At 38.0% G+C, this 16,508-nt stretch overlaps 1 protein-coding gene across 1 annotated transcript in view; it reads left to right on the top strand.

Moving 5' to 3' along the window:
• slc23a2 (solute carrier family 23 member 2) overlaps nt 1–16,508 on the top strand; it is a 53,266-nt gene that overhangs the window by 14,943 nt on the left and 21,815 nt on the right. Inside the window, exons 2-5 of the mRNA XM_081349978.1 lie at nt 10,326–10,558; nt 13,924–14,019; nt 14,814–14,930; nt 15,461–15,618. Coding sequence (XP_081206104.1) covers nt 10,361–10,558; nt 13,924–14,019; nt 14,814–14,930; nt 15,461–15,618 — 569 coding nt within the window. The 5' untranslated portion in view covers nt 10,326–10,360. The remainder of the gene's footprint in view (nt 1–10,325; nt 10,559–13,923; nt 14,020–14,813; nt 14,931–15,460; nt 15,619–16,508) is intronic.

Raw genomic sequence — 16,508 nt, 5'->3', positions numbered from 1 at the left:
AAATAATTCTGAAGTTATAACTACACGACACAGAAAGTGCTGAGTTGTTGTTACTCAATAAAAGAGTTAAGTAATTCAGCAGCTGACTTTTTTTAATACTGCTGCAATCACTTTGTAGTGTATTTTCGTTTACTGTTGTGAAATGGAAAATCAATAATCGCTAATCGAGAATCGTTAATAATCGAAAATCGACTGTAATCGAATCGGGACTTCAATAATCGTAATCGAATCGAATCGGGAAATCAGACAGATTAACCACCCCTACTATCAAATACCACCTATGGATTTCAGACCATTAATTATCTTATACATCACTAACAAGTGGCAGAAGAAATGTGATGAAAATAAAAATAATACACTGTATGAAATAAACCTCAGTATAAAAAGAAGTTGTATGTCTTGCATAACTTAAAATCAAGACGTGGCCAAGTCATCTTCACTAGGTGCCGACCGGGTCACTCAAGACTAACACATGCTTGTAAATATAGTCAGTTATGCCTGAATGTTTAACAGTAGTCTGGATATATCAGAAACATGTTTACATGGAATATTTCAGAATGTTTCACCCGAATGTATTTTAGATTTTCTATCTTATGTCAAGTTGAAATGTTTTATATAATAGATAACAATATACAGTGGTACAACTTTAGCTAAATGCCTTTTTAGGATAAATTTGTTTAGCTTTGGGACTGGCTTTAACACATCTTAATTAATTCCCATGAGACAAAGTGAAACTTTCAATGGTCACATTAAACTGTATGCAATGAACTGTCATATTCTGACAATCTCTATCAATGTTCTCCACAACCGAACATCTGACTAACATACGTTTTGTCATTAAGGCTGCAGTAGAAATGAGCTCAGCGTGTGTTTTGTCTATAAATGTGCTGCTGAAGAGGCTGGTTGTCTAGGTTTAACTGTTAAACATCAGTAAGCTGTAATTATGAGGTAATAAGATCATTAAGGCTGACCAAATTTAAATGTGCTTCAAACGTTAGTCACCAGTGTGGCAACAGACATTGTTGTGGGATTATTACAAAGCATTAGATGTCTGGACTTTAATATTTTCATTCAACAAAGAAAGTCTGTAGAAACGTGTGCCGACTTTAAATCACCAAGTTCTTCCTTTATTCTCTTTCTCTGGTGTCTTAAAGCTGTTTGAGTTTATTGGATTAGTCTTGCTCCAGGAATAATTGTTTCCCAGTGAGATGGGTTTTGTCCAGGTTAAAGGTTTCTATTTTGAAGTCCAACATTGATATATTTTAAATACCTCACCTCAGTTAGCCAAATATTTTTATGGCTCCAAATTTTTCCACCTCAGGCTCTCTCCAGATTTGTGTGGATGCTTCGACCTTGTTTGTGATGTTAGATTTGTGGTTTATCTGCCAGCCATATAATAAAATGGATCTGGTTCTGTTTGAAATCAGGACTTAAGGCCCATTCACACCAAGACAGTCCCTCCAGTTTTTCGCGATTCCGCGCTCGCTGAATACAACGCAAAATCAACAAAATGCCGCATTTTTTTGTGATCCTGCATAATTCCTAATTTAACCGCAAAATAATCACACAAATGAAAGACCTCACAAAACATCCAATTATAATCACCCAATTGAAATATCTCTAGTTTAATTAAAGTTTCAATGCATTTTTACGTGGATACAGATGTTGCGAGAAAAGGGGAAACTCCTTTTCCTCTATTTACTGAAGCCTGTAATGTAAAACGCATTTGCAGCTGCACAGCTAGCACAGTGAGTGGCTGGCTCACTCATTGGCTGTGCTGCGGCAACTGCACATCCAATGGCGCCGGCGCCTCTGACGTGTGCGCCAATGAGCTAGCATCATACCATTACACGTCAGAGCCCGCCAAGGGGGCGCGGCCTTAGCCAATACTCTATAGAAAAATATGGTTAAATAAGTTAATTTGATGAGAATTTGATTAGACCAAAATAAACAAGCTTTATGCATTTTGTTTGTGATTTGTGTCATGTATGACTATTGTGCATCTGACATAATACTATTATGGTAAATGTGATGTCCTAATTATAAAATATAAAAAACGCAAATTTTTTCACAAATTTTTGGAAGTTACCACCACAAAATCAGTCATTTTGATCGCAAAAATCACACAAAAAAATTTGTGAAATCCTGGAGGGACTGCCAAGAACAACAACTATAAAGGTAGCAACAGGGCTTGAAATGAACCCTCGCCAAGTGCCAAATAAAATCTGAAATCTGTGAGTAAAAATCTGTGTTGGCAAGTATATGAAACTGTTAATCCCCAGTTGGGCGGTTACATTTTTGGACAGTTGACGGGGCAGTGTTGCATCAATACGAAAGTTTAAGCATGGCCAGTTTAAATATAACTAGAACTTAATTTGTTATTCGCTTTTTTGTGCGCAAACATCCAAAGCATGCGTCCATAAATCCGCGACTCAGCACACGAATACGGAATTGAACTCTATTTCGCCTCTTCTTGTGCTTGAACAGACATATTTAAACAGTATTATGCCAAGACAAGGCAATTTGACAAGTAGCCTTGTAAACATAGTCAGTTATGTCTTACTCTTAACTGAATGTTTAACAGTTTATTGGATCCAGTATTACAGTATGTGTACAAGTGGCAGTAATATTTCTGCAGCTGTCTGTGTTTTTAATTTGAATCAAACAACAAAAGACAAAGAACAATCACTCATTGCTCTTGACGAAAAAAACTTTTGCAACTTCATTAAGGAATAATCAGTTTCATGGTTGGTAAAAAAAAAAAAAAAAAAAAAAAAAAATATATATATATATATATATATATATATATATATATATATATACACTCACCTAAAGGATTATTAGGAACACCTGTTCAATTTCTCATTAATGCAATTATCTAATCAACCAATCACATGGCAGTTGCTTCAATGCATCTAGGGGTGTGGTCCTGGTCAAGACAATCTCCTGAACTCCAAACTGAATGTCAGAATGGGAAAGAAAGGTGATTTAAGCAATTTTGAGCGTGGCATGGTTGTTGGTGCCAGACGGGCCGGTCTGAGTATTTCACAATCTGCTCAGTTACTGGGATTTTCACGGACAACCATTTCTATGGTTTACAAAGAATGGTGTGAAAAGGGAAAAACATCCAGTATGCGGCAGTCCTGTGGGCGAAAATGCCTTGTTGATGCTAGAGGTCAGAGGAGAATGGGCAGACTGATTCAAGCTGATAGAAGAGCAACTTTGACTGAAATAACCACTCGTTACAACCGAGGTATGCAGCAAAGCATTTGTGAAGCCACAACACACACAACCTTAAGGCGGATGGGCTACAACAGCAGAAGACCCCACCGGTTACCACTCATCTACACTACAAATAGGAAAAAGAGGCTACAATTTGCACGAGCTCACCAAAATTGGACAGTTGAAGACTGGAAAAATGTTGCCTGGTCTGATGAGTCTCGATTTCTGTTGAGACATTCAGATGGTAGAGTCAGAATTTGGCGTAAACAGAATGAGAACATGGATCCATCATGCCTTGTTACCACTGTGCAGGCTGGTGGTGGTGGTGTAATGGTGTGGGGGATGTTTTCTTGGCACACTTTAGGTCCCTTAGTGCCAATTGGGCATCGTTTAAATGCCACGGCCTACCTGAGCATTGTTTCTGACCATATCCATCCCTTTATGACCACCATGTACCCATCCTCTGATGGCTACTTCCAGCAGGATAATGCACCATGTCACAAAGCTCGAATCATTTCAAATTGGTTTCTTGAACATGACAATGAGTTCACTGTACTAAAATGGCCCCCACAGTCACCAGATCTCAACCCAATAGAGCATCTTTGGGATGTGGTGGAACGGGAGCTTCGTGCCCTGGATGTGCATCCCACAAATCTCCATCAACTGCAAGATGCTATCCTATCAATATGGGCCAACATTTCTAAAGAATGCTTTCAGCACCTTGTTGAATCAATGCCACGTAGAATTAAGGCAGTTCTGAAGGCAAAAGGGGGTCAAACACAGTATTAGTATGGTGTTCCTAATAATCCTTTTTTTTTTTTTTTTTTTTTTTTTTTTTTATGTGTTTTTATTTTTAAAATAATGCCTTAAACATTATTGTATTTTATTTTACATATTCTTCTCTCATGTTCGAAATAAAGATTTCAATCAATCAATCAATCAATCCTTTAGGTGAGTGTGTATATATATATATATCTATCTCTCTCTCTCTCTCTCTCTCTCTCTCTCTCTCTCTCTCTCTCTCTCTCTCTCTCTCTCTCTCTCTCTCTCTCTCTCTCTCTCTCTCTCTCTCTCTCTCTCTCTCTCTCTCTCTCTCTCTCTCTCTCTCTCTCTCTCTCTCTCTCTCTCTCTCTCTCTCTCTCTCTCTCTCTCTCTCTCTCTCTCTCTCTCTCTCTCTCTCTCTCTCTCTCTCTCTGGCCATTGACAAGTGTGGCAAAAAGTTAGTTTTAGTCCATTGGTAGCAATAAAAGATTAAGTTTTAGAAACTTAATGTAAAAGAAGTCCACACCACAACTTCAATGATACTGGCACAGAGGAACAATGTCATTTAAATCACAAAAAAAATATATATATATAGTTGATCTTGATGTGAACGAGCCTTAAATCTGCTCAAACCGTGTGTGACTGCAGTATCTGTGGATGAATCCGTCCTGCTGTGTTTTGGACCGTCCGCTGATTATCACATTTCTAGGACATACCTGATGGGTCATGACTGACAGCAGTAATGCTGAATAAACTGACAGCTCACTCTGTTTGTCTACGTGCCTTTCAGGCAGACACACACATACGTACTTGTACACATGAGCCCTTTCACACATTAACGCTGATCAATTACCGTAAAATTGCCAGATTTTCCAGGTAAATACACAAATGTGCTGTTCAGCGTCTTTTTACCGGTAAGATGCCATTCAAAAATCAGTACCAAAATACAGGTAAACTCTGTGATGCCATTCATCGAAAATTACATTCAAACACTGAAGCTCAAATATACTTTTTTTTTTTTTTTTTTTTTTTTTTTTTTTTTGCATATGCAGTCGAATTCATAGCCTTCCAAAGTATAGCGGGTGGTCGACACATGCGCTCTATAAAGATTCATCTTTGTCCAGTGTCTGCGCTATTTATCTCTCGAAGTTATGACCAATAAAAATGTCTTTTGTATTCTTTTAAACTAAAGTTGCGGCTATAACCCCCTCTCACAAGCTCTTGTCGATGTGGCCGTCTGTTGTTGTTGTGGTCTCTGATATTTTGTTGTTGTTGTTCCATCTCTTTAGTTTAATTTTCTATTGTGAAACAACGACCTGGTAGCCTGGGAAAACCCAGACTACTTCCGGCGAATTTTAATTCTCTCTCCAGGATAGTCTGGAGAAGAGCCCATTCAAACTCATTTCTGTGCCGCCGAAATCGCGGCACCAATCAGAAACGTTTGGGGAGGGATTTACATGATGACGACAGCGCAGCGACGCTGAAGGAGATTTCATTACAAAGATGGATGCCGCCGTGGAACATCACTCGTTCGAATCATAGACAGTATATAAACGAATCAGTTATCGTGTCTGTTTTGAGCGATTTAAACTTACCGTTTTCGTTAAAACCGGAGCAAAGAACAACACTCGAAGCATACGTCATCTCCTTCATCGATCTGATTGGTTTTAAGACTATCCAATTGCGCCCAAAGGAATTTGAGCTACGTCGGTTAGTGACGCCCCTTTGGAAATGATTTGTCTACATAACTTCGTCAGACCCTACACTCAGTTTCAACTGAGAAGGGTCTGGTTTTAACCAGGCTAACGACCTGGGCCAGTGTTGCCAAATTGAGGAACAACTGATTAGTGCAAAACAAATTCATTGCACATCTGCGCATACTTTGTACTTTGTATCGGGCGGCAAGCGTGCAGTACATGCATTTCGGGTGACGAAATTGGCATCACGCGCACTGTACGTGGACCCTTGTTTACCCGTTAAAACCAAAGTATATTTTGGGCTTGAGCCATTTTCTTTATCTGCCTATATGAGGAGCACTTTACTTCCACTATCTGTCATAATAGTTACCATAGTACTGCAATAGTAACTGCAGAGGCACAGCGCTGATGAATAGAAAAGGGTCTTGAACTCAAGACGCGACGCAATGGTCAGACATCCATCTAGGCCAGTTTTACATAGAAAAACAATTAAAAGCAGTGGAGCTTGCAGTAAACGGCCAGAGAGAGCTTTATGATTGGCCCAAAACAAACATCTTACATCAGTGTTCTGAACTCATGCTCATTCCGGGAATCTGATTCTTTGTTTGTTAATTTATTGGTAATGTAACACTCATTTTATTGTCCAGATCTATTAATTTAATCAAATTAATCTATCAAAAACTTTTGCCTGCCAAATCACTTTGTGCCACCAAGATTCAGAAAAGATCCTATTTAGGTTTATCGTTTAAAGGGATAGTTCACTTTGAAATAAAATTTTATGTTTTACCTTACCTCAAGGGCATCCAAGATGTAGGTGTCTTTTTTTCCGCAGTAGTTTCAATTTTGATATTTTTAGGTCAAACCGATCTTGTCTGTCAGTCATTTGATGCAGGTCTAAGGTCACTGTCTCAAAGAGCATGCACAGAGTCCAAATTAAAACAATTCCCCATCGTCCAAATTAAACAATTCCCCATCGTAAGTACACATTGATGGCCTAAGAAGCGGTTTGTGTGAGAAAATGAACAGTATTGATATCGTTTTTATCTCTTGTAACACAGCCACGTCCAAGTGATCTGAGGGCACGGGCGCATCCTGGTGTGTGACGTGTGCGCAGACTGGTGCATAGATATATATATACACTAGATGTCGCCTTGTCTACGGCAGTTCATTGGAACGAATGTCTTTAAGGCGTCATCTGGTGTATATATATCTATACGGCGCCCTCAGATCAGATAGATCACTTGGACGTGGCTGTGTATAAGAGGTCAAAACGATATAAATACTGTTCGTTTTCTCACACAAACCGTTTGTTTCGTGTCTTAGGCCATCAATGTGTACTTACGATGGGGAATTGTTTAATTTGGACGATGGGGAATTGTTTTAATTTGGACTCTGTGCATGCTCTTTGAGACAGTGACCATAGACCTGCATCAAATGACTGAGAGACCAGAACGGTTTGACCTAAAAATATCAAAATTGAAACTACTGCGGAAAAAAAGACACCTACATCTTGGATGCCCTTGAGGTAAGCTAAAATTTACCAAAATTTAATTTCAAAGTGAACTATCTCTTTAATCAGTCATTTTCTGTTTCAGTAGGGTGCTCACAAGCTTCCACTTTACAGCTACTGAATGCTGTTTTGCAGAGAGCACACTTTTTACCGAGCAGTCCAGTCAGCAAAGAGTAAATTCACACAAGGAGGAACAGAACAAAGGGTACCATTTGGTATAGGATCTTAAAGGGTGGTCACATTTACTGTTACTCAGCAAATTTTTGTGTCATTTCAGTAGGAAACTGGGAATGTCTCGTGAGAGACAAAAAGACAAGTGAGACACTGAGAGACAAAAAGCTGCTTGGTTTGAAAGATAAAGGAAAGGAAAGTTGCATTGCTGTGAACACTGTGTTTGTTTGTTTGTACAAACTACGGGAAGAGTCCAAATTATTGTCTGTGGCAATGAACTGCATGCCAAAGATTTTGTTGAAACTTGGTAGTATAAGCTTTGTGAAGTATAAGGCACAGATTTGCTTATATGCTAGCAAAATCAGAATATCAGTGTTTATTAAACCGCTTAGGTTGAATGATGATTTGAAATAGAATGATAGAAAAATGGCTTGTGATTTGCATTTTGGCTGCTGATTAACACCTGTCTCCTCTATCTTTCTTTTTGTCAACCCTCGTTCCTTTTCCATGTCCCTACCTCTTTTTTCTTCTATCTTCCTCTTTTCCATCTTCCCTCTATCCTTCCCTTCTCCCAGTTTAACTCCTACACAGATGCTTCCGGCCGACCAGATTGGTGGGAGTGATGTGTGAACTAGGTACTTATTTCTTTACTGTCCCCAGTTGCACTTGGATTTGCACTCGGACACCTGCTTTCCAAATAAAAATCAATGGACTGTCACAGATATCTAGTATCAACTTTCTTAGTATACAGTTCGTTTAGAAGACAGCAACTCTTTAATGCAACATCTAAAAATCACATTTGATCATATTGTAAATGAAAGATTGTTCTGAGGGTGTCTTTTTCATATATTGGACATTATCCATGCCATTGTTTTGATTTACATTGCGAGAATCACATTTAGTGTAATTTTGGTTTTAATGAAGGCAGCCTGACAACCCAGCATTAATTTTGCCAAGCCGTTAAAACATGTCTGACTGGTTATATGTTAGTCAAATGAATGAGGAAATTATCTACAAAAAAAAGTATGTGCACAATTTATCGTTAAAAGATTGTGATCTCGATTCAAACAGCCACTCGATTATTTTTACAACGATTTTTTATTAGTACTATAAAAAGTACTATATAAGTACTATCACAGCGAACATTCAAATCTGCGTTCTCCCTGCCACAGACCCAGAGAGCAGTTGTCATGTATCGTTATGAAACCGCTTTTCAGACAGGCTCTTCAACCACATATGTTAGAATCATTCAGATTATCACAGAAGTACTTGGATTTATTAGTTTATTGGTTTATAGATCGATTTAAACACTGATGTCTACGGTAGAGATCAAAATATTACCATTTGAAAGTAACTTGATTACACTTGGCGACAAGTGACTGTTAAAATAAGTGTTTGTCATTTGAATCATTCATTCCAGAGATTCATTCAAAAACACTGATTCATCCAGTAATGGAAAAAGATATGAGTCATTGAATCGTATATATATATAATTCATTCAAATAAATTAGACATTATTAATTGGTCTGCAGCAGTTAACATTTTGTAACATATTATTTTGTTTAATTGTTTATTCAGAATTGTGGGAAAATCGTGATTCTCAATTTGTCCATAATCATGCAGCTCTATATGTATCTGTCTATATATATATATATATATGCTTTGTCCTAACAAAAACTATGTATAATAGTTGATATATTAAATGTATAGTATAATAAAATGTAGTAAATATATATTTCATTATCACAATAATATATTAAGTACATATATAATATTTATTATATTTTTCATGTTTAATATTATATATTTCATGTTTAATATAGAGTAAGAGGAACTGGGGCCAATCCAGCAAAAAATGGAAACCAAGTGATTGAAAAAATATTTATCATTATTATTATTGTTATTAATAATAATATCTATTAAATTTCATATAAATATGAATCTATATCTAATACATATTCATAATGTATATTATTAATAAAATATTAAGTACATAACACATAATTTAGTAAGTATAATGTTTATTTTATTTTAATATTTCATGTTTATGTTCAGTTATGTGAAGCTGGATTTTAGACCAGTGAGATGTCATAGTGGTTGTGGCTACACAAGAAGGAATAGAATTCAAGCGGATGATGAAATATCTTGTCGTTTGTCATGACCGTTCCTATTTTGGATACGTGTAAGAATCTGGTTCTGGGTGTGTAGCGCTGAAGGGGGTTTTGTGAACCCAGATGGCTTCTAGATACCAAGCAGATGTGATTGTCCTGGAGTTCAAGGCTGATGAGGGATCATGGGCTGTGGGGGAAGGGTACAGCCGTTGGTGGTGAGCTGACATGTCTAATCACTGTCATTAATAGGAAAGGGTGCCGACCCAAGGCCACAAGAACAGTAAACAGAACTTGACTGTTAACAAAGTCAACAACATCCGCTGATAAAGCGTTCTGGCCTTTTTCCAGTCACACGCTTTCTTTCATTCGCTTCTGTTTTCCATCTTATCTTCGTCATCCCACTTCCCAATATTCTATAGTCTTTTCTTCTTTTCTATCATTCTTTACCTCAACAGTTTTTCCAAATGGTCTTTTCCTTGTGTTTGTTACTGTAGATGTTTGATCACACATTATTGTTGAATAAATGGTTGTTTGAGTCCAAAACCACAGCAATGTAAGTGTGGGTATGCGAGTATTTTAATTTGAATAAATAAACAATTATTCACTTGATATGTTCTCAGATTTCATTGCTTAAGATATTTGTCCAGTTCATTCTGCCTTTGACTTTGCGAAGTGTTCCATTTTTATTTGACAAACACAAGATTTAAAAGGGATGATTTTCAGTGAATTAGATTGGTTTATGACTATATGGATTGTTTTTATTTTGTTGAGTTGATTGCAGGAAGTCATTAGATGAATGCGGCAATTTCATAATACATTCATTAATAGCATTGCTCTGTTGTTTCACCTCAGATGATCTGGCTGGCCAATCAGTGGAGCATGAGTGTATGCTGACAGGCAGAGCAGCAGTGTTTCTACCCGAGCGTGAGAGGGAGTGGAGGAGAGGAACAGAGCCAGAGGAAGAGGAGCAAAGGAGAGGAATGGGTGTTGGTAAAAACACTACCTCCAAATCCATGGAGTCCACCGCAGAGCCTGGCAAATATGAAGAGGAGAACAAACACAGTGCACACTTCTATCCCATCCCTGTGAGTTTGTGTGTGTGGAATTGCTAATCATAGGGCTAAAGTACAATAGCTTCAAGCCTATCATTACAGTGACAGGACAGGGTGTGTGTCAACCGCTTGTGTGCATGGTCACGTGTACTTTTTAAGCAGGTCAGTGTGGTATGCAAGTTCCTACTTTAAGGAAGTGCCGTTTAAAATCTGGCTTTCCAGATTTTTTTCTATTTCAAGTGTGAATAAACTTCCAGGAATGACAAACAGATTTAGCATCATGGCATGCATAACATTTCTTTTGAAGATGCACACACAAGTCATAAATGTAGTGGTGTTATAAATACACTAACTATTCAAATGCTTGGGTTCAGGAAGATTTTTAGGGGCAGTTAATACTTTTATTTTTTAGATTTGTTTCAAATAAATGCTGTTCTTTTGAATGATCTATTCATCAAAGAATCCTGAAAAAAGCAACTTAATGTATTAACTAACATGAACTAACCATGAGCAATACATTTGTTACTGTATTTGTTAATCTTTGTTAACTTTAGGCTAATTAATAAAAAAAAATACAGCTGTTCATTGTTTGTTCATATTGGTTCACAGTGCATTAACTAATGTTAACAAAAACAACTTTTGATTTTAATAATGTATTGTTAAATGCTAAAATTAACATTAACAAATATTAATAAATGCTGTAGAAGTGCAGTTCATTCTTAGTTCATGTTAATGTAGTTAACTAATGTTAATAAAACCTTCTTTTAAAGTGTTATCGATTTAATTATACAGTTGTTGTTTGTAACAATTTGTACCCTCAACATGTGGGTCTAAACCTCATGTGTGTGTTATCTTCTCACTGCAGGAAAGGTTCATTAACAAGCAAAAAAACCTGAACAACTTGAAATAACCAGCTGCTGCTTTTTGATAGTGTTTTTGCTGTTAAACATGCATATTTAAACATTGAAGGGTTAGTTCACCCAAAAATTTAATTTATGTCATTAATTACTCACCCTCATGTCATTCCAAACCCACACAAAAAGTATTCTCATCGCTTCATTACCTCAAGGTCCTAGAAAGTGGTAAATTCTTAATTTGTGTTCCGAAGATAAACGAATGTCTTACGGGTTTGGAATTACATTAATGTACTTATTAATAACAGAAATGTCATTTTTGCGTGAACCATTTAATAAACCTGTCAAGAAGCCAATGTTTACTTAGAGAGTTGTTTTTATCTCGTCCCTCTACAGATGTGTCCCTTTATCAGTCGGTACACTATGGTCTGTGCTCTGTAACTTTATCTGTTCACTCATTACGAAGACATTCATGTCAAGACTCAAGTTTCCCTTAGTCATGCCCACCACAATTACATAGCAAACACTCCTTTTATAACATTTATGCGGATTATATCATTCTTTAGTTGTTGTTTTTTTCTTTTGCTATATCTTTCTCAATTGTTGATTAATTATTAGGGACTCTAGGGAAGGGTTCTTTTCTAATACTCTAGTCTTTTTTTCTAAGATATTTCTGTATATAATTATTGTTTGAAAGACAAAAGGTTGTTTGTGCAATCATGAATCATCAATCTAGTATGATGTCATGAAGAACCACCAAAAAACCTTGTACAGCTAAACCATCATTGTTTTGGTGAACTCTTCCCTACATGAGTGTGATCACTTATCTGCATAACCCTTTCTCTGAAATGTGTGTGTGAAATTGCCCTTGTGGACTTAAAGGGTTAGTTCACCAAAAAATGACTCACCCTCATGTTGACAGCCCCGTAAGACTTTCGTTCATCTTCGGAACACAAATTAAGATATTTTTGATGAAATCTGAGAGCTGGCTCACTCCTTCATAGGCTTCTAGGTAATTGATATCTGCCAGCCCAGAAAAGTTAGTAAAGACATTGTTAAAATAGTCCAAGTGACTACAGTGCCTCAACCTTAAGTTTATCAAGCAACGAGAATACATTTTGTGTGCAAAAAACCCGAAAATAACGACTTTATTCAACCATCTCTTCTCTTCCATGTCATTCTCTGTTGACGTAGTAGCAGCACTTCTGCGTTGTACGTCTGAAAGTAGGGTCACTATTGGCCGACGCTGGTCATGTTTGTGATGCTGACCAATAGTGAGCCTACATTCTGATGTACAACCCAGAAGCGCTGCGCTGTTACACTACGTGAACTCACTCAGAGCCCCACAGAGAAGAAAATGAATAGTTGAATAAAGTCGTTGTTTTTGTTGTTGTTGTTGTTGTTGTTTTTTGCGCACAAAAAGTATTCTCGTTGCTTGATAAACTTAAGGTTGAGCCACTGTAGTCACTTGGACTACACGTAACAATGTCTTTACTAACTTTTCTGGGCTGGCAGATATCAATTACCTAGCAGCCTATGAAGGAGTGAGCCAGCTCTCAGATTTCATCAAAAATATCTTAATTTGTAGCCTAGAAATCTAGACGCACCCTAGTGGCAGCAAAATTTATTTTGCAGCCAGTGTAGTCTAGCTACTCTCCGTTGACTTTCAAGCTGGAAAAACCAAACTCCAGTCAGGCCAATCAAATCGTGTATAGAGTCGGTGGGCGAGCTTAACATAATGACGACAGAGTTGTGACGGTTCCGTGTGAATTCCCTGCTACTTGAAAACAAAGAAGAGCTGCTGCTGCTGGCGAACAGTGGTCTTTCGAATCGGCTTTGGCCGCAACTCTGGAGGACTTGGAGTTAAGCTTTTCTTTGAGAAAAGAACAAAGAACGGCACTTAAGTCATTCTTAAAAAAAGATGTGTTCGTAGTTTTGCTAACCACATACGGCAAAAGTTTAATCTACTAATTCCGCTGGTGGGAAAACGTTCTGGTTGGTTGTAGCACTATCCTATTCCGTGCAGAGGGAATTTGAAAGACAACCGTTTATCCCACCCCTCGGATTGAGCCCTGCCAATGGTGAGTTGCCAGACCTAACATCTTGATGTAGGTCTGGCTTGCCAGGCTACTTAATTTGTGTTCCGAAGATGAACGAAAGTCTTACGGGGTTGGAACAACATGAGGGTGAGTAATTACTGACAGAATTTTTTTATTTTTGGGTGAACTAACCCTTTCAGTGGGCTGATAAGTCTCGTCAGTGTCGGGGTGTAATGTCATGAAGGTCGTAAGGTAAAACTAATATGCTTGACACTGAAACCCTGGTATTTGAATTTGGCTAAGAGAACCAAAGCAAAGCTTCTGGAATCGTAACCCTTCGTGTTCCAAGCTAAACTACATATTGTCTGATTTCTTACAGATACGTCCACATCCATTTTTATCTTTTGTGATAACAATAGAAAAGTTTGCTAGTAGCATCAACCATTTTCCTTGTTTTGTTGCTTGGTAAATATGTGATCTTTGCAAATATCTCTGTATTTGACAGGTGGTTAACGGTGCCGTGCAAAACCCTGGAGATCAAGACGCAGAGGACACACAGCTCATGGCCATTTACGCGAAAGACAGCCAGACTGAGGACAAGGTGAGTTTATTTTGGTGATGCTATTGGTGTAGAAATGGCACACTTCACCTTTAAATCAAGGGGCTACTCGTACCAGTCTTGCTTATCCACTCTGTATTAAGCCCTGTTCGGTAATAGCTTAGTCATTATGACTCGGCACTTTTCCCCCACAGAGGGATCAGGGATTTGGGAGGTCACTACATTGCAGTGGAATTTCCTCAGTGTTTGCCTTCAGTACAGCAATGTTGATGCAACACATTGGGTCCCTGACCTTTTCTCTGGTTCTGTGGTGCCAGTAATATCGGTCAGAAATGAGAATTATTTGACTGGTAATCCAGATTGTCTTTAAAACAAAGATAACTGTAGCAAGGGACAGCTGAAGGCTAATCTTACTGCTTTAAAAAAATGTTCAAAGACAGACAATAATATTATGGCTGTACTGTATCTTTGCTTTGTGGTTTAATTAGTTAAATTGTTAAAACTAGTTTTCAGTAATAGTACATATTTTTCCATTACAGTTTATTTTAACATGTAACAGAATAACTCTAATAGTAATGTCCTCTTTCAATTTGGAAGATTAGAACTGAGTTTATTAAGCAGTTGTTTCATTTCAGGATAATTTCATATAGTGTTACTGATCTCCCTCTGATGCCATTTGAATTGCCAGCAGTTTTGGTGTGTGTGTGTGTGGTTGTGTGTGTGCGCTTAATGCCGTTTCTAGTGTACAGCTCTCACTCAGCTTCTCTGTAATAGGGATGGGTTACCATAGGGACGTCCCATAGCCTAACGTGTCTTGTGTTTCCTCTCCCCATCAGTGCTCCATGTCAGAGACTGTGGACAGTGCAGACAGCATCGATGCCAAGAGAATGGACATGATATACACCATAGAGGACACACCACCTTGGTACCTGTGTGTGTTCCTGGGTTTACAGGTACAAACGCATGCACAGCCACAGTGATGAGCCCCAGACATTTAAGATGTTCATTTACCAGCTGTACTCAACTATAGCAGTGATTGTAAAGTTTGGATTTTAAAGAAGTGGCCCTCAAATTTACAGCAGTGAAACTAGACTTTACAGCAGTGACACGCAACTTTGAAGCAGTGACCCTCAACTTTACAGTGGTGACCCTCGACTTTACAGCAGTGAAACTACACTTTACAGCAGTGACCCTTTACCTTACAGCAGTGAACCTTGACTTTTCAGCGGTGACCTTCAACTTTACAGCAATGAAACTAGACTTTGAAGCAGTGACTCTAGACTTTACAGCAGTGACCCTTGACTTTACAGCAGTGAAATAGACTTTACAGCAGTGACCCTAGACTTTACAGTAGTGACACGCAACTTTAAAGCAGTGACCCTACATTTACTGCAGTTACCCTAGGCTTGTGTAAGATTTGATGTTCTCCATTACAGAGATAAAGAGCTAGATATTCTTTTCTTTCCACATCATTTTTCCTCAGCACTACCTTACCTGCTTCAGTGGAACTATCGCTGTGCCCTTCCTGCTGGCTGAAGCCATGTGTGTGGGTCATGACCAATGGGCAACCAGTCAGCTGATTGGCACCATTTTCTTTTGCGTGGGTATCACCACCCTGCTGCAGACTACCTTTGGCTGCCGGTAAGTGTGAGTTTGTTAAAGCAAGGTTTAGCTATTAGAACATGTCCCAGACACGTTGAGCAATGGGGTCACAATGGGGAACAAAGGTTAAAATCTGGCCTGTGTGGTGAATCCTATGCACTGCTCCACTGTCAGTGGAGTTTACCCAACTCAACTAACAAGCACAACAGTTAACATGTAACTCTATATAAATATATTATATATGTATATGTGATTGAAACATGAAAGTTTTCAGTAAATTGTGTTCATGTTCATGTACAAACAGTATTTTGTTTCGTATGTGGGTGGTTTTATTGATTATTTTCAGGATGTTAGATTCAGGCTTAGTTTACAGCACATTTTAGCTCAGCAAGTACTGGATCTGCTTCACTCTATATTTGTTTAATATGGTAGAGAAGATAATAACATCTACTGTACAATAGGCTAGCTACGGTAGTAGGTGTTACTGGTGTTACACAGTGTTCAGCCATAAACTGATTTCATAACCTACCCACCCACTCTGTCATTTAGCTTTTTTATAGAAATAAAAACCATTTAGTCAGATTTCACTCATCACATGACAAGAGTAAGGAAAGATGATTTTGAGGTTTTGGTGCACAACAGATCCTGAGCATCATTGACTAATATCTTTTCTTGTAAAATGTGCCGTCAGTAATGCCACTCCTTGTACAGTAAGTGCTCCTGTGATGGATCTGCCATGAGCCTTAGCAAATCACAAACACAACAAAATTAGTCCATCGCCACAAAACAGGGAGCAAAGTGGTCTTCAATTGTGACAGTCTTTACTGAATCTTGCTTACGAAGAAAAAAAGTGATCAAGCCTAATTAGAGAGGAAAAGGGCAAAAATTGTAACAGTTAAAGAAATATCAAAAAATGAATTCCATTTCGG

This window comes from Scardinius erythrophthalmus (assembly GCF_964197995.2).
Source record: "Scardinius erythrophthalmus genome assembly, chromosome: 20".
Taxonomy (NCBI): Eukaryota; Metazoa; Chordata; class Actinopteri; order Cypriniformes; family Leuciscidae; genus Scardinius; species Scardinius erythrophthalmus.
The sequence above is the reverse complement of the archived record's forward strand: the minus strand, read 5'-3'. Positions and strand labels throughout refer to the sequence as shown.